Source organism: Pagrus major, chromosome 23 (assembly GCF_040436345.1).
Source record: "Pagrus major chromosome 23, Pma_NU_1.0".
NCBI lineage: Eukaryota > Metazoa > Chordata > Actinopteri > Spariformes > Sparidae > Pagrus > Pagrus major.
Window position 1 is genome coordinate 2,349,374 of NC_133237.1, and position 25,241 is coordinate 2,374,614.

Genomic DNA, 25,241 nt, shown 5'->3' on the forward strand with positions numbered 1-25,241 from the left:
TGATTTATGGAGGGGAAATAAACAAACATGAGTTTACTGTTGCAATCGTGTGTGTGTGAATGGGGGATGGGAGGCTGCTGACCACAGGAAGGACCCAATCAATCAAGCGGCCACTGCCTACAATGGAAGCCTGTGAGTATGTGAAAATGCAATTTGAATTATTACATTTCCATTTTTACTCAAAAAACAAGCACACATTATAAGTGTGTACATTATAACTTTAATAAAGCCCCCCGTTGGGCTTCTATATATAAGTATGTGGAAAAGTATAATGCTATTGTGGAATTACATGTTTCATTTCCAAGTTTGAACATTATGATTTCTAATAAAGTCCCCTACAGGCTTCCATAATGGTATCCTCTGATATGAAGGCTTATCCTCGCTCTTATCATCAGCGTTTTTCAGGTTCAGTTGCTCATTTCTCACAAACGGAACCTAGGCGTGTTACCGGTAATGGTATGTGTTGGCAGCTCTTTACTGAAAAGCTCTCTGTCAGTGTCCTCCGTCATCGGCCAGCAGGGAAGTGATGTCAGACACATTGAGCCGATCACTGAACGGCATCCTAACAGAGCAGAGACAGCAAGAGGAAGAAGGGCTGAGCTCTGACCATAACCTCCTTAAAATCCATCTTCATCCGTGGAGAATTAACGCGTATCCTTCTCAAAAACAGCGAGAGCATAAAGTACAACCTTCAAGCTTTCTAACGAGCTGCGTATTGGCGCAGTATGAGGTTATTAGTATTTTAAAACAAGTGGTGAAAGATTGTGAGAGCTGACTTCATCCGGAGACGACGTACAGAAGACACAATTCATCGGTCGAAGAGGCTTTAATGCGTTGGGAAATTAGCCTGTTCTGCTTTTAAACAGATTTTGGCTTTAAACCTGAACATTTTTTTGGATATTTCGGAGCTAGCGAGCCTGCTTGCTAGCCGACCACAGATTGATCATGGAGTTGAGAGTGGGAAACCGATATAGACTGGGCAGGAAAATTGGCAGTGGATCATTTGGAGACATCTATCTGGGTAAGTAAAGGAACAAATCTCACCGTCTTGTTTCCATTCGTTTCCATTTAGCTTAACCTGGTACATGGAGCTGCGAGAGTTTGCCAGTTGGTTGTCTTTCCGGGGTTTCCATTCCGAGCTGATCGTCCATCAGCTGTTCAGTGTTTCGTGTTAGCAACATTAGCTCCTAAGCTAGTCTCTGTAGCAAAGAAGCTATTAGCAAGACGTCTGTTAGCTTGTAATAATGGGTAGTAAACTATGTAACGATATTTGCCCAATATAGCTACACGACCAGGGGAACATTTGGCCTGTCATGATGTAAAATGACTTTTCAAACGAACCGTGTTGACCACAATAATGGATACTGACGCCTGTAGTGAAGCTAAACCCTTTATCACCAACTGGCTAACCTAGCTAATATGAGTTTACTGTCTGCCTTTACACTCCTAACAGCAGTATCGTTATTTCGTTAACAGTATAGCTGAACAGGCCACAGACTCTACTGTTAAGTCCCTGAAGTGGTAAATGACATGTAACTTACTGTCTGGTGCTGAATAGCCTCCTCTAAATACAGCAGGCCCGTTCAGTTTCCTCCTCTGTTCCTATTAAGAGATTAACCAGGAGGCCAGCTTCATCACTGCTTCTTGAAGAGGACTGTTGCCCTGAGAGGTTTATACAGTTTAATTTGACATCAACTTGAATTTCTTCTGAAAGCCACCACATTATTAAATGTATTGCCATTGTAGTAGTTTGGGTTCTTGAGACTACATTTGTTCAAACAAGGCTCCCTGGCCTATTGAGTATCAGCTGAGGTGTCTTTGACATGAAAATGGCTCATAAATCCTGCAGCTTGAATGCTTGAGGGGACGTGTTCATATATTACTTTAATTTGCAAAGCACCAAGGGCCATGGCCTATTGATTGGGTAGTTTTTTGTATTAATCAATCGGATGTATTGGCTCTCATGGAAAGTAAAGGTTGAAGACGTGTACATCAGATGTGCTGATTAAATTTGATTCACTACTCAAGCAGAGTGAATTTGCTGTTTTCATTAGTGGTTGGAAGTGAGAAGTTCATAGAGATGGTGCATAATTACTGACCTCTGAGCATCTGAGGTACAAACAAGGGAGACTGTGGATAAAAGAAAATGTAAATATGCAAAACTTATTGAGCAATCTCATTAGAATATTTGCTGAATGTATTAAACACCAGGCACATCTTCCTGACGTTGACTTCTGTCACCTACATTGTTATACATCCTCTGGCGGCCATGTTGGAGGTCCACATCTCTTGACAGCAGTGTTTGAGAACAGCTGATCACATTTCTAAGCTTAAGACTTGGTCATCTGTACAACAATAGAGAGGAGACATTGTTAATTCATGAAGGGTTTGTACTGGTTGTGGACTGATCACTTCATCACAGACTTTTAATGAACCCAAAGAAGAAAAATAACCTGCCTGATAAGACTCACTCACAGTATGATTTAAGTATGAAACAGTGTAATAGTGCTGATAAGGGCTGGGCCATATGGTCTGATTACGCAATATTTTGAGGCTATAGTGCGGCACACAATATATCTCCTATAAAGCTTCATAAATACAAGGACTGGGCGACAAAATCAAATCTAATATTGCAGGGATGATTATTAGTACTCTAACTAAATATTGCAACAGATTTTTAATAAATGATTATCAGTAATGTGGATATAATGACTAAGTGGGTAAAGGCGAGCATAAGAACAAGTAGAGCAGTCTGTAAGTTCAGAAAATGTCATCACATTACTGTAATGCAGCCATTAAAACCAGGAAAAGACGACACTTGTGACATATCACGATAACAATATGATACCAATACGTTAAACTGTAGATATTCACTGTCTGATTTTAATTTGTTTTCTTAAAACAGAGTAATTAAAAGAATGTATTATTATTATTATTATTATTATTATTATTATTAATAATAATATTAATATTAGTGTAATATATCTGTAGTCAAGAAACATCACAACCCTGCTGAGGTAGAACTCATTAAATGCATTTGTAGATAATGTCGTAAATGAGACATACTCATTTCATATCTTGATTGACATTTTGTCAGATAGTTGTGCCTCTCATCCTGCGCCCTACAATTCCACTGGATGAATTTGAAAATGGTCAGTAATTATGTAAAGAATACTTATTTGTTATTGCCGGGGCTCAACCTTTAAGTTTGCTCTGTAAGACATTGTCTTGCATACATGAGTTTAATGCTTCTATCAAACTGTAGTTCCCCATAAAGTCTGAGAGGAAGTGTTTGTAATGGTTTTACTTCCTGATGTTTGAAGAGCAGCCTTTGCCCACAGGCTGTTCTGTAGGCAGTCTTCCTGGTTTGTGTTGTTTGTGAGATTCCAGCTTCACACCCACCATGTTTTTTTGCCTGAAGGAAACACATTGACACTGTTGGAAATACAATAAATGTAAAAATATTCTGTCCTAAGATCGGGTCAGTGTGGGTATTTTATGAGTGGTACAATAGTAAATGGTTTACTTGGCTGAGCTCTGCACAGCAACCTTGACATTCAGCTGCTTTCCCACCTAAATCTGTATAAAGAAATCAAACCCTGTTTTAAAGCATCAGCTGAGTTATTCGAGGCTAAATGCATCTCAGACATTAGCGTCTGGACACAGATGAAACTTGTATTGTTCTGCATGCGATGGCACCCAAGCCAACCCTTTGAGTCTTCCTACGAACTCAATGTTTGATGCATTAGTCAGATGCGGTCTGTTTTCCATGACCTGTTGATTGGACTGATAGCGAGAGCTGCCAGCAGCTTACGTATTCACTTCTCTCCCTCCCCCCTAAATGGCTGCTGACTAATGTGATGTAACATTGTTCATCAGCCAGAACAGTGTGTGGTTCTTTACCGTCAAAGCACCCGACCTACCCTTCTGTTCAAGTGTATTTTGAACTCATAGTAAGCACTATTTTTACATTCAACATACCAAAGTAATGAAATCTCAAAGGAGACATGGCAGAGAATGAAAATTCAAGTTTGACAGTGGACTGTACCAATACCTGATATTAGACATGCCTTTATTTCACAGCAAGTCCCACAGTAATGCTCCCACACAGTGTGTGAACGTTTCAATAACGCTGACAATGCGTGAGCAGCCTGGTGTGCCGGGGATGTCTGGGTGGTGGATTCCACTTGTATTTGCACGTGAGGCTGTTTGTTTTTTGGCAGGACGAGGGGATGAGGTCAGCTCTTGGTATGAAGCCTTGTTTTCTATGTGCTGGACTGTTAACTGCTCAGAACTGGTGGAATATTTTGTGATCTTTGAGAGGTTTGTCATGACAAAATAATCACTCATTCTTAAAGTGTGCGTGAAGCTGTTAGTGGAGTGGCTGAGTCAAGTTGTTGTGTTCCTGTTATGTCATGTGGCTGGTGATATGCATATTTGGTTCAAGTTGAAACAAGCAACAGCAAGCCAGTTGCTGTGTTTGTCATCGTACAAACTCGCTGAACTGGATTTTCTCTGCATTTGTCTAAAACAAAACGACACCATTGAGTTTGTCTTTGGAACATCACCGTGTTTTAGCTCAGTATGTTCACTCTGAATTTTGATGGAGACTGAGGCTGTGTTTACAAGTACATTGACACCACTTAAAAAAAACTTTTTATGGCTGGGTCTCTACCCTCAACGTCTGCTTTGATTCTTAATCTTGTTTACTTATTCTGTAATCAGATCATTCTTTAATTACATTTTTTAAATTGATGAGTTACATGCTAGTTTCAGCTAAGGGGAAAATTATAATTTTATAGTAGGGATTGACTGATGTTTTTTTCGGGGCCAATACTGATACCAATTATTAGTAATCAGGGAGACCAATAACTAACGATATTTGTAACAGATATACGTTTGTTGTAAAAAATAAGAATCTTTGTGTCAAAATTTAGAATTACTGGTAGAAAGTATAAGTAGAATTTACTCAAGTACTGCACATAAGTACAATTTTGAGGTACTTGAGTATATCCATTTCTTCAACTTTATACTTCCACTCCACTATATTTATTTGATTACATTATTTACTAGTTACTTTGTCAGACTGAGATTATTTAGTGTCGATGGGTTATTATTCATACTGTGTAACCAATCAGATAGTGTTGTGGGCGGATCAATGAGTGAGACCACAGACAGTAGTGACAACAAAGAATCCTAGATCAAAACTAAACTGTTTTGAGAAAAGAAACACAGATATAGATTATCAGAAAAAGGCTGAATACCAGCCCCGATAATCAGTCTATCCCTGTTCTGAAGCTCACTTATGAATATAATGTACGTTTGTATGTTTATATATTTATGACTTGAAGTTAATTGATTTTCAAATTTTGGAAAACGCAAAACCACAGTCAGACAGTGGAAAGACAATAGAAAAAGTATAGAAAAAATGACTAACTACAAAAATAAATAAATAAAATAGTTGTTTTTTTTAAAAATTCAATTTAGTACATTTTCAGTCGGACTAACATGTTTACGTGGACTTTAAAAGTCTGGTTTCAGTTGGACTAATATGATAGTTTGACCTTTTCTAACATCGTGTAAACGTAGTGTAATGTCACTTCATCTATAATAATAAAATGAACTTTGAAAGTCCAATCTCACCTTATTATAAACTCTGCAGTTTGCAGCCACTTGCAGAGCCCATGCCGAGGAAAACAGTGTAGTGACGTGATACAGCACTTCTTCATTCGTCTGTTACCTGTTTGACTAGCATTTTGTAACAGATACTTAGCTATCATTGTAAACTGAAATGGTTCCAGCAGTGTATGCAAAAAGGGATGGTCCACTTACATAAGCAAAGCTAACAGTGAGGTTAGAGCTTTGTTAGAGCTTAGAACAACATTAACAGAACTTCAGACATGCTTAGACTGAGTGCTGGTGGTGATTCAAACTGATGACGCATTCAGGTGCTGATTTTCTGCTTTGTGGTTTTATTGTGTGAAAAGATATGGTGTTTATAGTGGTTATGATGACGTCAACTCAGACTCTGAAACTTTTGAGTTGAGAAATCTTGTCTTTTAAAAAAAATGTATTCCCTCTTTCTGCAGTTGTACAGCAAAGACTATATTCAATGCAATATTTTCTTTTCTCTCTGAGTGTGCAATTCAGAGTTACATCCCAGGAATGCGCCATTAACACACCCTATGGTAATAGGCTGGGTTTGATGTGGTTCTTTCCCTGAACCACAGGCCACACAGCTCAGAGGACGAGTTTACTCTGCAAATTTTAACATAATCTGAACAACATGTGTTGTCTGATTGTTCTCACCTCCCACAGTATGCTGCAACAGTATTTGAGAAAGGGGATTGTTAGAATTCTGTGACTGGTCTCACTGCTCCTACATCACAACATTCTTACTGTGTTTCCTGTTTCTGTGCTGTGAATTTCTAAGTGACACTTCAGAATGTCATAAATGAGAGCTTGTCTTCTGTGTTCAGGTTTTGTCTGTGATGATTAACATGCCTGAGTGGCAGAGGTTGTATTTAATTATAAGCAACAAAAAGGTTTTATTCTTTTAAGTTTGTTCATGCTGTGTGAAGAATACATTCTTAACTGAATTAATCCACACACCATGGGACAGTTGGTGTCTTGGTGAATGTCATCAGATTTTAGCATATTAAACATTTGCCACTTAGGCCACATGTAAATTTGTCAGTGTCTCGTACCTGGATTCAAGCTTTAGATGATGAGACACTTTGACTAACTGTTACACATGTTGGCCAGATCACAAATCAAATTTCAATCCGTCTTTGTTTTCCTGGTTACATCAGGGTCGGCCCTCCTCCAGTCCAGAAGAGGTAACGCAACTGAAGCTGTTTGCTAACTGCCAAAAGTACAAAAATAACAACTTCTGCACTTTCTGCAGTTGAGTTAGATCAATAATCATTTAGCTAGCATTAGCTACCAACTGTCCATAAGGTAACACAAGCACAAGGATGAATCGTATTTAAGAACTGTGAGCAAGACCAATTGCCTTCGTGGCTCTAAGTCACGCAACTCCCAGCTGCATACGGAACATTCAGTGGTTGAAGTGATCATGGATTAGATAAACACGACAGCAGCTCAGTGAGTCTTTAACCTGATATTATTTGTAGAACTTACTGAAACAGTTTCCTCTTTTTGCTTTAATGAGACAGAGAACAGTGGCTATTGTCAGTGTCATTTAAGTTCCTGTTACTACATGGACAAAGAGGACAGGCCATGGATGTATTACGAAAATCCGTCCGTGAGTGACTATTTCCACAGACTGCTGACTGAAGTAGTTAAAGACTGAAAGATATACAACGTTACGCTTCAGATTAAAAAAAATCACAGACGGGCTGCCTTGCCTGTGGGAAGTGGGAATGGGCTCAGTTACCGATCTGTAGCGGGTTGACCCACATATAAAAACAAAACGGTGTAGAGCTGCTAATTTTGGTGGAAAGCAGCATTATATAGACTGATAGATTTAAACCGTTTCCGCATCTAGCTACAATGCATCTCAGACCACCCCAATCGGATTTCAATCTATCTTGAATTCCTCATGGATGCATTCGCGCTTTTTTTTCAAGATCACGTAACTACCTGAGCTGCCTGAAGAGTCTCAGTTCAAAAGGTTTACCTCCGTTACCGTTTGATAACCAGTGTGGAGTAACTTGTCTGAACATGTTTCAGCAGCTGCACAGCCCAGGATAAAAACACACTTACACCACATGTGCACACTATATCACAAACGACACGCATGCACACACACAACCCCTCCTCTCTGAGAAGATCAGCGGGGGGGCAGGGGGCTGCATTCCCGACAAAAATCTGTCCGGGCAAAGCACATTCCTATGATGCAATAAAGCAGACAACACTCTGAAAAGTGTTGTTAAGACTGGAAAAAGCCTTTGTTGTTGTTTTCACTGTTACTGATTAATTGATGAACTGATTGATTAAATCTCCTAGAGCACAAAGCAATGAACAACAAGTCAGCAAAAACAACGGTTAGTTACGTGTCTCGTGTGTTTCAAAGTGTTGTGCTGAAACTAAAATTGAGAATAGTCCCTCGACACACAGTCTGTGTTAAATCTACGACCGAACAACATCCTTTAAATATAATTATGAATCTCTCTCAGTAATTATAGGGAACATTGTGAAATCAAATAAAGAAAGCAAAACTACAAGTGACATGGACAGCAAAGTTCCTTGATGAATAACTTCAACAAAATTTTCAATGTAAATTTGTCTGTTGATCGACACAAACTCTAAAGTTAAACAGGAACTTTGCCCATTTTCAACCAACATTGTAGTGATCTACAATGCTGGTAGCTTATGCAACTGAGCAGTGGTACACCCAGAGCGCCCTGCTCTTCTACTGGCAAAAGTAGACAACAACAATCCACAATCCTATTTTCAATGTGTGTTTGTCTCACAAATTTTTTCAAAAACACAATTTAGTGTACTGTTAAGATTTAACACCATTGTGTTTGTTACTAGCTGACCGCCAAACTGTTTCCTATTTCAAAATGGACTCCGAGCCAAAACCAAGCACCGTCCAACTTGCAGTACGTTGCATCCATCCTTCCAGTGGGAAATACATCTTTAAGGTTATTAAAATAATAAATTGGCATTGACATCATACACTTTAAAACTTAAAAAACTTGGACTCTTGGTTAGACAAAAAAGGAAAATTGAATAGATCACGTGGGCTTTATTTTTTTTTTTTACTATTTTCTGATGTTTTCTAGATTCATAATAAATGCTTAAGTGTATGTTTAGATTTTTGCACAGAAAACAAAAAAGGTCTTGTAATTGCCCATAAAAGTTCCCACTCTTAATTGATTCCCAGTTTTACCATTTAAAATAATAATCATGATCCCTGTTTAGCAACTTTAATTTAATTTTGGAATGCTGCTATCCATCCAACCTGAGCAATCCACTGATCAGCAGTAGGGACAGAGGGTAATTTCCATATATTGGTTTACGCCCCACTACCTTCCCCTCTGCCCTCCCTGATTCTTTGAAGGTGAATGGAATTTTTTTGTTTTTGATTTGGGTGAACTGACCCTTTTAAAGTCACTCCCCAGACTGATTTGGATATGGATTTGGATGGCGAGCTAAAGGCTGATCAATGGCATTTAATTTAGTTGCATAGTTGTTATGCAGCTGACCTGCCTTGTGCCAGCTTGAGCCATTGTTTTCCTACATCACAAAACGTGGCAGCAGCATCCTGCTTGTAATGCTACACAGTCACGTCTTTAGCATTATTTAAACAGTTCTTGTGAGGAAGATGTACAATTAATCAGCTTTAAATTGAGTCATGGCCCAGTTGTGTGCCTCGCCCTGTTGAGTGCTGCTCAGCCCACCCAGATGACATCATAGAGGGAAATCAATGATACTCCACTGGTGCTGCTGTTAGCCAATTCGATTAAATGCCGCCTGTATGGGACCGTGTGCGGTGTGTGTGTGTGAGTGAAATGGGATTATGTAACCTGGTGTCGGGTTGCTGTGTATACGGGGAGGGAACTGGAGCCCATGACCATATTTAGGAAGAAGGCAGCTGAAGCACTGGTTTGTCAGATCACACAGAGCACCCACAGATAGAAAGTTCCTCAAATCTTCTTAAAGGAGTTACCCTTAAACGTAATGATAGCTGTGAGAAATTTAAACTACGCCTGCAAGTAGATACATGAAAGAAGAGCGGGGTACATGCAGTGCATATTGTTGGCTTCTCTTCCATTTTGGCTGGCTTCGCTGTGTTAACGAGCGCTGATATGTCCAGCAGGCCTTCTCCACTTTAATCACCAACCACATGAGTGATTTATATTTTATTCTGTCACCAGCAGCTAAAGTACTCGCTACATACAGTGCATTCAGAAATTATTCAGACCCCATCACATTTTGTTATGTTGCAGCCTAATGCTAAAATCATTTAAATTATTTTGTTCCCCCATCAATCTACAATCAAAACACCATAATGATAAAGCAGAAACGGAATTTCAGAAATCTTGCAAATTTATTAAAAAGGAAAAACATTGATATAAATATTTAGACCTTTTGCTGTGACAAATTTAGCTGAGGTGCCTCCCATTCTCTTGATAGATCGTTGAGATGTTCTCCACCTTGACTGGAGTCCACCTGAGCTAAATTCAATTGATTGGATATGATTTGGAAAGGCACACGTGTATATAAGGTGTCACAGCTGACAATGCATATCGGAGCAAAAACCAACCCATGAGGTCGGGGGGGAAGGGCCTTGGCAAGAGAGGTGACCAAGGCCCTGAGATCAGTAACTTGTTGAGGCTATCTTTTTATAATCTTAATATCTAATTCGCATTATAGCACCATTGGACTCAAACATGATATAAAGACATGTTTGGACTTTGACTTTATTCCCCTTTGACTTGTCCGGACTCTATGCTCTAGATTCAACACTGTTCATAGTTCAGTGCCTTTTTGAATATACTCTGGTAAACTTCTGGTAGATCAACCTACTATGCTACATTCTTAGAGCAAAATAATGTGATGTGTTTCCATGTAGCTAACCTCTCCATCTGTCTCTGTTTGTCTGTCTAGGTACTGATATCTCAGTTGGAGAGGAGGTAGCCATCAAGTTGGAATGTGTGAAGACCAAACACCCGCAGCTCCACATAGAGAGCAAAATCTACAAGATGATGCAGGGTGGAGGTACTGTATAACCCCTAACACACCATGCACACACACACACACACATATCCTGTCACTTTTTTTTTCTTGCAGCATGAATGACTGAAACTAGTGTAGTGTTACATCATGTGTCATGTGTATTCACTCAGTTTGGCATTGTACACCTGTTAGGAACACTCTTATTAAAATCCATGGATGCTGAAGATCACTGTAGGGCTGGCATGCTTAACCTACTCTTGCACAGTCATGACCGCAGACCAGAGGCAGAGCAGAATGGGTCAGTAGCGGGGCACGTTATTTAGCATGGCTAAATGCTACAGACGGGGCACAAACGGACATGTCTGTGTAACGTCATGTTTCACTTGTGATCACTCGGTTTGTTTTGGTGCCTCAGTTTAAAACGCACAGTAATGATCTGCCTCACATCCTGGTTGTTAACTGTTATTTTTAATCCGTCAATGAGGACAAACGATCACTGTAGGACCAGCATGCTAGAAGCATAACAACATAGCAGCTTCTCCTTTTGGCAAAGTAATCAGCAGGGGTTCCCAACACATCACACACACAGACCATGGAGTGACACTCCAACACTGCTGCGCAAACTTGCGGCGTTTTGCTGCACCATGTTATTTGGTCTGAATGTTGCCATAATCTGAGGGGATCAGTAGGATTTGCCTTATGGTGACCATGAATGTCTGTACAAAATGTCCTGGCAGTCCAAATTGTAGTTGTGGTCAATCTAACGACAAACTGACCTTGTTCAAAGCATTGCTAAAAAACATCACACAGAAACACATTTCTTTGGATTTGAATGACACCAGTGTAGATGCACTGGCACTGTGACACAAGAACTTCCCCATCAGAGTTGAGTATGTCAGTTTTGTGCCAGCTCTAAACATGCACACAAGTTTTAAGCTTGGGAGAAGAGGGAAAGAACCTGAGTCACACCGAGTTGGCGTGAACGGGGAGTTTACAGGGCTGTTGGGTATTTTTAAATGTTCTGCCAGCTCAGTAGTTTGTACCACATGTTGAAAAAGACCAACAACTGTATTCTCTAATCACACTCAGCCCTTACTGCTGAGGTGGCCACTGAAACCCCTGAGACATGTTTCAGCTTAGTTTTCAAACTAGTTTTCCTTCACTGGCTAATGAATACACTCTGATCTCAGTAATTCTGTTCATCTAGCCAAATGTCGACTGAACTTAGCACACACAGCACAGGAGACAGTTTGTCTCTGTAAGCACAACTCTGCACACGCATGCATTTGTATTTTTGTTCCAGCAGTGGGGATTTGTTGGGGCACAGTGGCTGACCCAGACTGTGGGATGTATTTGCGTTTGTATGTATATAAATAGCTGATGCAGAGTGTGCTGCTAGGTGCTGAGCAGCAGCATTTTGTTGCTGTCTGCCTGTAGAAGGAAATGCCAGATGGCCTCTTCGCCCTGGCAACGTCAGCCAATTACCAGCTACTACTAAACCAGCTGGCCCCTGCCTTAACACTCCTCCTGTGTGTCAGGGCATGGACACCATGTACATGATCAGGCCTTTCAGAGTTTAGCCATTTCTACCCACAATGCCTAGCCTCAAGCATCGAATTGGACTTTGCATACGTTTGCTTGTAAGCATTATGAATAATGCTCAAAATAAAGGCATCTGTGTAAAAAAGAGCTGTATGTATCATATTGACCAAGCTGCTGAATAATATTTTGTTATAATATAACAATATTTTATGGCAACTCCACTGATGGTTCCTTTCTAAAATGTTAACTTTATCCTCCTAACTCATTTAAGATTTTTATGATTAATAACCTCAATCAACATAACTATTAATCAAGGGGGAATGATCTTCAGTAAGCTTCCTTCTGTAACAAACGGAAGAATAATCATGGACACAATGACTGATGGGCTGTCTTTATCACATCACATTAGGGTTGCAATTACGGATTGGTTTATCAAGTAACCTGTCTATTATTTACTTGATTAATGGTAGAGTCCAAGGTGACCTCTTCAGAAGTCTTGATTTGTCTGACCAACAGTAAAATAAAAGTCATAGATATGCCGTTTACAATAATACGAAGGAGCATTTTTTGCCGAGATGGAACCAGCATGTTTTCGCATTTTTGTTTGACAAATGACCATCACTTAACCAATCATAAAAGTAGTTGCCTAGTTGTTAATTTTCTTCAGATTGTCTATGCAATTAATCAACTAATAGTTTGAGCTCACCTCTGCGAATTTTTCATGATCGTTGATGTGATGCAACTGTGACACATCACCTGCCATTGTCTGATTTGGGTATATTGAAGTCCTTATTTGTCAACACTATGGGGTTTCAGCAGTGAGCACTAAAGAGTCATACTTACACTTTGGTCAAAGTTTCTATGAGTGTCTTAAAAAAAGACCTAAGAAGAATGTTTAGAGCAGGATACACAAGATAAGGACCATTCTTCAGAGCATTTATCAGTGGGCCAGGTAGTAAGTCATGAAACACATTTATCTTACAAAGAGTTGATCATCCAAATGATAGGAACTGAGTGTGGGTGACCACAGTAAATGAATGATTAACAATGAATAAATAATACTAATGTAACCTTTTCTGTCCTTTTCTGTTCCCTCCTTTTCTCCAGTGGGTATTCCGACGATCAAGTGGTGTGGGGCTGAGGGCGACTACAATGTGATGGTGATGGAGTTGTTGGGGCCCAGTCTGGAGGATCTGTTCAACTTCTGCTCTCGGAAATTCAGCCTCAAGACAGTCCTGCTGCTGGCTGACCAGATGGTGAGAGCCAGAGAGGAAGAGAAACAAAGGGGAAGGGGCGGGTGCAAACTGGACATTTTTTACTTTTTAGTACTCCTTTAACAGTAGGAAAAACATGTCATTCTGCATTGCAGTAACACAAAACACCACCACACAGTGCTGGATTGATCCCAATTGGATCTAAAGCGTGACTTGAATCCAAATTGATTTATCCTCTCAAACTCTCCCCTCCCCCCTTAGATCAGCCGCATTGAATACATCCACTCCAAGAACTTCATCCACAGAGACGTGAAGCCAGACAATTTCCTGATGGGGCTGGGCAAGAAGGGCAACCTGGTCTACATAATCGACTTCGGCCTGGCCAAGAAATACCGCGACGCCCGCACACACCAGCACATCCCCTACCGCGAGAACAAGAACCTGACTGGCACTGCCCGCTACGCCTCCATAAACACACATCTGGGCATTGGTAAGACTATAAAACCCTGCCTTATGTTATGAACGGATTAAACCACCTGGCTGCTGATCTGACATTGTCCTCTGTGTGTCTACAGAACAGTCCAGACGTGACGACTTGGAGTCGCTGGGCTATGTCCTCATGTATTTCAACCTGGGCTCTCTTCCCTGGCAAGGCCTCAAAGCCGCCACCAAGAGGCAGAAGTACGAACGCATCAGTGAGAAGAAAATGTCCACTCCCATTGAAGTCCTGTGCAAAGGCTACCCATGTATGTTTCACTGCTCCCTCCCATCTTTTATTTGTTCTGTGTAGTATGTAACTCAACAGTCATAACGTTTTATATATACTACTTTTCATATCGACAAGGAAGTCTGTGTGATTGTATTATCTTTGCCATAAAGTTGCAGTGTAGGCCATGTGTGAGTGAACTTTCCCGTCTTTCCCGTCTCCACAGCGGAGTTTGCCACCTACCTGAATTTCTGCCGCTCTCTGCGGTTCGATGACAAGCCTGATTACTCGTACCTCCGCCAGCTCTTCAGGAACCTCTTCCACAGACAGGGCTTCTCCTACGACTATGTCTTCGACTGGAACATGCTCAAATTTGTAAGTTTTATTGTCACATTGAGGGGATTAACTTCATTCTTTGTCATCACCAAAGTCAGTCCCTGCTCCCACAGTCCTTACAGCTGATAGGGTACATTCTGAAGTAGGCATGGGATGATATGAAAATGTAATCATAGTCGTGATAATCCTGGCCAAAATAATTGTGATTCATGATATTATCCCAATTAACATCAAGTATGCTTAAAACTTTTGGCACAAATACATACTGGAATCACTTTACCTTACATTCAAACTAAACAAAAACAAATGAACTCAACTCGAGTCAAAAATTTCCAAGAGCCGGAAGACTAATACTTTACAACCGAAACAACAAGATTCTTGTGTGACAAAATAATCTCAACTCAAAGGTCCACTTACTAGCTTTTTCTGAGCATGAGGTGTTGTCATCAAGTAGAGTACTGCCCACTGAAATGTGTATAATTACAGTAACACTAGATCTAATATCTATAAGATCTGTACATACAAGAACACTACACAGAAGCACTTTTTGTACACGGTTGACTGCCCAATTACAAACACAAATGTTACCTTAAGCCAAACTAATTTGGCCAAAATAACAAGTTGTATTTCCAAAAACTGATATTTTATGTCAAATGCTATGTATCCCAAAATAGACCATATGGCTTGTTGTCTGGTAGCCTTCACATCTCCAAAAACATGACAGCCAATTTTCATGAAAATCAACCCACACATCTAAACTCTAAATAAACCCTCTCATAGATTGATTTGCCAGAGAAAAAAATAACAGTTGTGTGTGTCTGTCTGTCTGTCTGTCTGTGTCTGTCTGTCAGGGTGCCAACAGGGCCGTGGAGGATGCAGAAAGGGAGCGTCGGGAGCGGGAGGAGAGGCTGAGGCACAGCAGGAACCCCGGGGCCAGGGGTATGGCCTCAGCCTCAGGAAGAGCCAGGGCAGCTCAGGATGTGGCAGCCCCCTCACCACTCAACCCCGCTGCACACACAGGTCAGCACACACTCTCACACACACACTTTTAAAAGGAATAGAGAAGCTGAATTGAATGGTCATTAGCTTTTAAAGTGATTCAGTGCTGGTATTGATTTCAGCTTAGGACTCTCTCGGCTTTGCCATCCATTGACTTCATCATTTGACTTCTTGTACCTTTCCATCTTTCAGGTTTGGAGAAGGAGAGGAAGGTGAGCATGCGTCTTCATCGTGGGGCACCTGTCAACATCTCCTCCTCAGACCTGACGGGACGCCAGGATACGTCTCGCATGTCCACCTCACAGGTAACTCACACACACATGCACAAAGACACAAACTGTGCTTGGTTATGTAATGTCTAGGGGTGTAACAATTCACCGATATGAATCAGAAATCAGTTTTCAAAGTTTAAGATACGACTACACTGATACACGGACCTCTGGATCGATCTAAATTTACTGCGAACCGGTCGATGGCCCGATTTTAAAGTTAATGAATCAGTTGCTTGCAGCTGCTATGCTGCTACTTCCTCACAGCGTCTTCAAACTCTTTTAAAAGTTCAAAGGTCAGCGCTAGATACGTCACAAGGTTAGCGTAGCATTGCCTGCCAGGTAAAAACAAAAGCAACATGTTCGACAATGGCAACAAGATTTTCAATGCACCGTCATATCTAAAATCAAAAGTTTGGAAGAGATTTGGATTTTATAAGAAGGATGGAAAGTTGGACAAAAAGCAGGCCGGTTGTAAGCTCTGTAGAAAAGTGTCTAAGTACAGTATTAGCACAACAGATTAGCGTTCACCTGGTGAGACGGCATGGTGAAACCTGTGTAGACAACAAGGATGCTAGTAAAGCTAGCACTAGCACAGACTAGACACAGAGAGTAAACACTTTTTCCAGCCACAATTTAGCCACAACTGGGCGAGGTCTTAGGTAATCACGGCATCTATAGCCCGTTTTATTGCTAAGGACTTAAGACCTGTCTGCTTTTGAACGTGTTGCTATCATTAGCTGTATTCTGTGACTGCTGGTCTTCCCTGGTCTTTTATGAAATATCTATTTGAAGGTAAGCAATGCCACTTTTACAAAATTGGCTTCCTCTAATTTATAATAGAAAATGAATGTCTACATGAAACAAAGAATTGGATTGGATCGTACCAAAACCAGATCAAATCGAATCGTGTGAAATCGTTCCATAATAAAAAGAATCATCCCTGAATCATATTGTAGCCCGTGTATCTAGATAAGTATCAGATCAAGGGAGAGATGCTTACCCCTAGTAATGTCCTTAATTAGGTCTGATGTACCAAACTACGTATGAGCTGTAGGGCAGGAGAAGATGTACAGGAATTGAAAAAGAAAGAAGGGAGGACTTTGCATTGTAAATATTATGAAATATATAAACCATACATCATAACGGAACACACGTTGTGCATCAGTACATACAGATCTGCTTCAGGACAAAGCACTTCCCTTTTCACTTGTTCCAAATGTTAGTTTGTTCCCCTTTTTGCATTTTACATTGAAAATGAATCACTGACATGAAGCAACAAATTAGCAGCTATAGTTTGGTAACAGCAGAGCTTAGTGAGACAGACTAATGAGAACAGTTGAGATATGAGGGTGAATAAGCATTTATCTTCTTTTGGATGTAGTTTAAGAGCATCTCCTACCATCCTGCTGGCAGTGTGGGTCAGTACAGAGCAGCTGAGCTCCTCCCAACAGCTCTAAAGTCTTCATTATGTCCTTTGTTCTTTTCTTTGTTATAGACCTAGTGCTCCCCCAAGAGGTCAAAGAGTGTAACAGCCAAAGTCTAAAAATGATTGTTTACTGCAACCAACAGCAGTGGTGCTACAAACGACTTAAGGAGCAAGACGTTGACTTAATGTCTAGTTTTGTTTGGCATGTGTTCATGTGCTTTCAATTAGTGTCAGCCTGAAACCATAATGGGCCTTTTTTTGTTGTTTTCTGTTGTTATAATTATGAATCATGTTCAGATAGATGGATTTAATTCTCTGCTGATGTGGAGTTTAAATCCCAGCCCTTTTTTATTTATTTTAAGCAGTGTTAGTGCCGTGTTTAGGTTCTCATTAAAAGACCTGGTTAAAGTGCTCGTTCTACTGAGACAATATTTAATTTCAGTTTTGGCAGAACTGCACAGTCTGGAGTGCTTTCAGCTCACAGTTTTCATAAGGATGATATTTTCACTTGAAACCTCACAGTTTAAAGACAGTTTAAAAACAGTTTAACTCTGAATAATTTTGAAGATTTTGAGGCCCTAATAAAAAACGTTTGATTTCATTTTTTAAAATGTAATCATTTGAAGGCATTTTTGCCTTTTAATAGTTCGACATTATAGTAAAAAAGGAAACCCAGTAAGATACTTGACTGAACACGCCCTTCACATATGTGGTACCTGCACTCAAACCCAAACTCAGCCCTGTGCCTGCACAGTTACATAACATGACTTCGTGGGTGTGGAGTGCAAACCAAAATCATGTATTTTTCCACAGTCTGTACTTGAGTCTGAAGTCCATGTCATGTGACTCGAGTCCACACCTCTGGTTGATATTGTAAGAGAGTGACGGTGTGAATCATTTAACTCAAAGCAGCAGATTTAAAGGAGAAGTCTGTGTTTTTTATATTTACATGTTTAGGTGTGTAAATGATTTATATTTAGTCGGTCTAATAGATCACCTCAGCTGGCAACCACGACACGACCAACCACGATCCTTTTGAGCAGCTCCGACCATCAAAGTTGCATCCTCTTGAAATGCCTGTTTTGACCACTGACAGGCTGAGGTTGTTATTCTGTGTCTGACTACGTTAGGGAAGTGATTGGTACAGAGACCTTTTTCCTCAATAATAAGATTCAACACAAGTCTCATTTAAGGAAAGTCGCTCTTCAATATTCAGTCATGAGTTTGGAAATACATTCTTGCTGGTAGTTCCTCTATGTAAACTCCAAACTCCTCTCTCCAACTGTCATCTTCCTGCAACAACTCACCTCTCACAAGATTTCAGAGTTTCACTTCTCCTTGAACGATACTTGTGTTTCAAACAGAATGAATCTTATTATTTAAGGTTTCGATCTGTACGAATTGTTTCTTTAATGTTATCAGACACAGCCTCAGCCTGTCAGTGGTAAAAACACAACTTTATTATGAATTATGTTGCAGCCATTGCAGCCGTGGCCTGGCAGCCAGCCTGGACGGTGCACTATGAATCATTTACTGACCAAAGCATGTACTGTAAATATTTTATCGTAAATATTCCCCATTAATGTTAAGTTATATGCTCTTTGCTGTTAGTTTGTATGGATTATGTTAATGATGTCATCTTTTTTTTTTTTCTTGGGTCATCTCCAGGCTCTGTCCCGGGTCACACCTAGCGGCCTCCAGTCTGCAGCACCACGGTGAAACTCTACCATCCACCTGTGCACCATGGAGGCCTCAACATGCACCACCTGCAACACACACACTAACACACACACACACACACACATACACACACACCCACACATACAGGACTCTTAATTGACACAGAGGACTACCAACCATTGCACAAGAGTCTGGCTGCACTCTTGTTCACTCGACAGAGGAAGAAGTGCACCACCCAGAGTGTGTGTGTTTGTGTGTGAGAGAGATGGGCAGGTGGAGTACAGTCTGGTTGTCTTCACCACCTTGGCAAAGTAGCAGCCTCAGCCTCCCTTCTTGTCACATGGAAGATGTGGAAACACTACCTTCCTCCTCCTTACTGTTGATGAAGCCATGGATTCACTTTTCTCTGGCATCTTTTTTTTTTGTAATTAACTTTGATTTTACTTTTTGTTCTTTTAGCATTAAAACATCTATTACACCAGCTCCACTGGTCAGACTTCTCAAGGGTTTGGAAATAGAGAATGACGAGTCTGTTAGCTGTTGAAAGTAGTGTGCAGGACTTTTTTAATTATGGAAGCAGGAAGACACGTGATCCATCTTGGCAGTGTGAAAGGACAGTGCCTAAACTCTGTTTTGTGTCCTGAGAGGGTCCTTAAATCCCTTTTTGTAGGTGTTTTAGGTTAAATGTAAAATAGATAGGGGGATTACCCCCTTGTTTTAAAAATGGGACAAGGGGTTTTGATGTTCTATTTTTAAAGGTGATCCCACAGTATGAGTTTGGGTTCCCTTTCTTTTTTTCATTTCTTTTGGTCCTCCTCAGGTGCGTTGGAACCAGGACGTACATCCAAAAACACGCAGCACATTCTCTTTCTGTCTTCAGGTTGTGACTGCAGTGTGCTGCTTGGGAAAGCTGTGAATGAAACAGGAGGTCGATCTGTCCACATTGAATGGATGAGTTGTTTTTTTTAACCCGGTGCATAGTGATGTGGTTTTGTGTGTGTGTTTGTGTGGTTCTGTCGTAGGCTTATGCAGGCTCAAATGGGTGGGGATGAACATTGTTTAGGTTTTTAACTCCTTTGTCTCCTAAACCTCACTCTACACCATTTAACCGTCTGCTTCCATTTCGGGCCAACATGCAGTTTGCATTTTTCAAGCATACCTTTGGCCATTTTCTATTTAGACCTTAAACGCTCATTTTCTGTCTTAGACTTGTTACCCGCCTGTCAGGATGTGCCTGTCCAGCACTATCCCAGTAGACGGCACAATGAAAATCAACCTCACAGGTGCTAAAGTAATGTCCTTTCCAATGTAATGAAACTAGTTGGAGTTAAGTTTTCCCCATGTACATCGCACTACCTGATGGTTTCAGTCAGCCAGCCTGTCACAAATAAGGAACTGCTAAGTCCATGACAGAGTTAAACTCTACAATGGAGGTGTAATAATGGTTATTTTTGTCCATTTGCAGGATTATATTTGAGAAATGCATCATAGTTAGCAAGACAAACGCAGTACACTGTAACTTCCAAGCCCATTCCAGTTCATTAAATATTGAGAATGCGCCATTACACAACATTTTAGTTCGTGATTGTTAACAATTAAACTATGTATGTACACTTTAGTAAAGCCAGTCAGTTTAGATGAGATGTCTTCGATGTCTGACACTCAAATGCATATCATATTTACACCAAATTTACACATCGTAGAACTGGGTGATGTTCACAGTGTAATATGGCAATGGATGATGACATTGTTCTGTCACAAACTCCCAAGTACTCCAGCCTTACGGCAAGTATGAGAGGACATACTACTTTCTTGTGCTCTTCGGTGGGGGCCAGTAGACGATAGCAGTCTACTGGCCCAACCCTAATCAGTTGAGTTACTACTTAGCTTGTCAAAGTAGTTGTAGAACATCTTCTGTTGCTCTGGAAAAGCTTTAAAAAAACAGTTAAAGTTAGAGGAACAACCGGACAACCAAACATCATCAGACTTAATGAAACCAATTTAGGACAAGACAGATGAGCGTTGAGAGTCCAGATAGAAAATGGACCGGTGTGCTTTAACATCAGGATTAATGCAAGTGAGGAGGTTTTGGAGAGCTCTGGACGGAGTGTGTTCCTAAGACAAGATCACAGCTGAGTCCCAACAGAACGGTACTGGAGCTGCTCAGACTCACGTGGCTTTCAGTGACTTGTGACCTTCCGTCAAGAGGAGACTGGATCTGAGCAGTCGGCCGAGCTGACTGATGAATCCTGCAGATTTTGAACTAGAAAATTCTCTATGTGGTAGACTGCTTACGAGGTATTGTAGGCCATATTCTGTAGATAAAGGGGGTAGGGGTTGTAGTGGTAATTTGTACATGTCTGTTCTGTTGTTGTGTATAGGATGTGCCTACTCTGTCTGCCACATCCGCAGGAGCCGCTGTATGGTTTCAGATGATGACGACAGTGTATGGAGGGACTGGGAATGCCTCACTTCATTGGAGTTCCTGCTAAGACAGTTTCTTTTAATTAAATATACTTCACCTGTGGGCTTGAAAAACAAAAAAAGTGATGGATTAAATTGTTTGTCTCACTGATGATGGCTATGATAAATGCAAGTACACTTTACATGGGAGAATAGTTTCAGTGTGTCACGTCTGCTTCTCGGTTATTTCTTATTTTGTCACCTCTTGTCAAGTTTGGCTTTTAACTACAGTGGAGATGGTTGCTCATGTCCCACAATGCATCTCTTACTGTGGATTCATGGGAAGTCTTTCTTTTCCACTCCTACCTTAAGACTTTTGCTCCTCATTTGTAATGCCACTGTATTTGTGTATTTTAAAATTGTGTAAATAAATTAATAAGTACTTGTATCTGTTGCTTTTTATTTACTGGATGGGCTGAAATGAAAAGTTGTGACTGCATTGATATTGTTAGTTTGGGTTTGCATATTATGTTCTTGAGATTTGCTAGAAATCATCCTCTGGGGACCATAAATATCCATACCTGAATTTACAATACCATTCTTTGGACCTGGACCTGTGTATACAGTGTTGTATGAGTAAAAGTAAATGTTGCATACATTTACAATGCACCACTTGGGCTTTGCAGCAGCATGCAATCTGCAAAGTAATTATTAACTGAAGTTATGAAATACATTTTAGTAAAAGTACATTTTCCTCCAAAATGTATTGAAGTGGAAGTATAACGTAGCAGAAAATGGGAACACTCAAGTACAAATACCTCAAAATTTAACTTAAGTACAGTACTTGAGTAAATGTACCATATTATCATTGTTAGGCCCAGAGCTAGCAAGTTCATTGAACATTAGTTTTAATTTGTCCTATACTTGTTGACAGTTTAGGCTTCAGATTAGCCTGTTGACATTCCCATCATCCTTAGCTGTCCTTTTCTTGTAGAGCTAATTAGCAACAGTTTGTATGCTAACATTTAAACTATTTGATGGCAGAGTTTTGTGTGTGCAAATTTGATGTATGATTGACAGCTGCTAGATGAGTGCATAGGCAGCTATTTGCTAACATATTCACCAAGACAACTTAAAATGTTATAACAGATTATCATATGTAGGTGTTGTGTTTTAATCATGTTCTGCTGCCCCACAAGTTAACAAAAAATAATAATTGAATGCAGCTTTAAAGCAGATGAAGGTGTCAGTGGTATGATGCAATGTCATACAGTCTCAACTATGGAAAGCAGTACTTCAAAGATTGGCACTAAATGATTTTATATTTCTATTTTAATTTCTTTTTGTATGTATTCAAAATCAAGGCCTTGGCTAGCTCACATTTAATATTTAATAGCAACCACACACTACAATCAACTTTTGGGATGTCTAGTGCTGGAATAAAATTGCTCATTACTGACATAATGACATAGTCTGACCACTAAGTGGTGCTGTGGGACAACCAGAGCACGTGCCGGCTGTTCAGGACAGTTATACAACAGGTCATGCTGCTCCTCCCTGCAGTATGTGCAGCGACAAATGATCCCAGGATAAGAATAACATCCACAGTGAAAACAAACAAACCAATAAGAGAGAGAACACAAAGCACATTGGGAAAAAGAGTTGATTTTATCATGAACATGCCTGGGTGTTTTTTAATGCAGTCAAATGTGAGCATCCATTTTTTACACAAGGTATCTAGAGTATTGTTCCAGAGAGAAATGCTTGTGTAAGAGGCTGTCGAGGTGAGCAGAGTGTGTAAGTGAGCTACAAAACATGCACAAGCACACATGCTACCTGCCCAGGGGGAGTGTGAGCATCAGCAAACCAGTCAGTTCCCCGCAGCAACAGCACAGTGGTTCATTTATTCCATGATCAGTAACCCTCTGTCAGTCAGAGCATCACAGGAGAGAGCAGCACACCTCCAGGTGTCTCAATGCGGCTTCTGGTTAATGCCAGTACACTAAAAGTGCATCACATTACACACATTGGATGAAGTGAGATGTCTGCACAGAGCCCAAAGGATACCAAAAGACAACACCCACCCTGCTGCCATACCACCCGACTACTGAGCAGCTTCTTTCCCAAGCTTTGAGACTCCTGAACTCATCAACACTCCACTGTAATTTAAAAAACAACTTTTTTTATGTAGCAAAAAGAGACTTAAAAAAGGGAAATTTGTTTTACAACCCTGGTTTAACCTTTAACCCTTAAGTTTCATTACGGGAAGGTACAAGGTACAAGGTTAGGGTTAGGTTATTCATTCCTCATTATACAACACAGGGTTGCATCACACAATGAAAGTTTGTAAACTCCTTCATACTACACAAATATATACAAACATATATACAGTTATTAATATAGAAATATACATAAACACATAGTGCATCTTTTGAATCCGCGTCAGGGTGAATGTAAACAGCAGCAACTAGATGGTGATGATAATGTGGTCGGCATCTTCATATCGTGTGTCAGCACCAAGCATCGATGTTATAAACACAAAGTCCACCTCTCTTCATCCAGCTGTAATCCTGTTCTCAGTCCGCCTGTCAAGTGCAACAACTTGATCCCAGATGCTGTGGTGGGGACTGGTCTCTGTGGACACAACAGTCTCTGATATCACGTTGTTTGTCCAGCCTGAGTCCCATTTTGTCCATTTCCTTTTCCTTTGACCAGACATCAACTAGCAGCAGCCTTAAACCAAATTGGATTAGCATGGCTCTTAGTCTGAGTCTCTTCCTCCATGGGGCGGTCCAAACGGTCAGGTTGGGTGGTCAAAGGACGCTGTGGGCCATGATGGTCTCAAAGTCTGCTGCTCTTAATCCAAAACACCTGCTTTCTTCTCCAATGATGATGACAGTATTTCTGCAATGGGCAGAACATGTTTCAGTAACAAAGCTGAAAACAATGATGGGCAAGACAACACAAATGTAGTATAATTCTGAGGAGCTACCGGACATAGCAACCGAAATACAACCAACTGTAGGGACTTTAAGTCCGACCACTCTTTTTAAAACCTGCCTGTTGAAAGTCTCTCAAGTTTATGACTGTCCAAAACTAAGTTGCAGGAGAACCACTTAATATTAACACATTATTGTTCAAAATATTCAAAAGTTAAACAAAATTAACAACAGAATATTAAGAAATAACAGGTTTGACATTCTGTCAAAGACATCTTGTCCTCCCCGGGTCTGAAAAGCTTCTCCGTCCAGTGGTCGGGTGCAGTTTAACTGTAAAACACTTCCAGAGTGCTCCGAGCTCCCAGTCCGGGTGTATATACATATCTATGATAGGAACACAGGCTAACTGAGCTATCTAGCTAACGGTTAGCGGTGACTCTGGTGATGTGCCGCCCACTATTTGTTTGGAGTATGAATTCAATGGGTGGCCAATTTTTTTTATATAAAGCAACAAGAGGTGGTCTGACGCTTTAGGTTGGCAGCTTGGATCGGATGTCAACCTAAAGCATCAGTATTTGCCGATCAAGTGACAATCAACAATCAACTTTCTTCACCAGCAATTTACAATTTGTTGATTTAAGAAAAAACAAACAAACAAACAAACAAAACACAAATGCTCTTTACTGAAGTTGAAAATGTTGTTTTTTAATGATATGCATTGAAAATTAAAGAGCCATTACACCTTATACAGAGCAGTTGGGATCTTCAGTCTTATTACTACAGCCCACAGTTATGAGCTAAATGACGACACTGATAGAAGAGATAAAAGATGGTGCCAGCCAGTCCCAGTCTCCCCCACACTGTTAATAACGCAAGAGGCCAGAAATAGCAGAGCGGGCGGTGTTCTCATTGGTCACTGCTGAGTGAGGACTGTGACATGGAGGCATTAGGACCCAGCCAGCAGGATGAGGGCTCCCCCCTTGCTGTCGGTCTGCAGGCAGACGTGCGGAGGGAAACGCGGCTCCGGTGCTGAGGAGAGAGGCTAGAGGAGGGACGGCTCAGCAGCATCACCCG

At 40.6% G+C, this 25,241-nt stretch overlaps 1 protein-coding gene across 1 annotated transcript; it reads left to right on the forward strand.

Annotated features, from left to right (window-relative positions):
* The first annotated feature begins 538 nt into the window (after positions 1–538).
* csnk1da (casein kinase 1, delta a) lies at positions 539–21,676 on the forward strand. The gene is made up of 9 exons (XM_073494647.1): positions 539–1,021; positions 10,582–10,692; positions 13,300–13,448; positions 13,668–13,896; positions 13,982–14,152; positions 14,339–14,487; positions 15,300–15,468; positions 15,640–15,752; positions 18,814–21,676. The coding sequence occupies exons 1-9, from the start codon at positions 946–948 to the stop codon at positions 18,862–18,864; spliced, it is 1,218 nt and encodes a 405-aa protein (XP_073350748.1). The 5' UTR covers positions 539–945; the 3' UTR covers positions 18,865–21,676.
* The last annotated feature ends 3,565 nt before the right edge of the window (positions 21,677–25,241 follow it).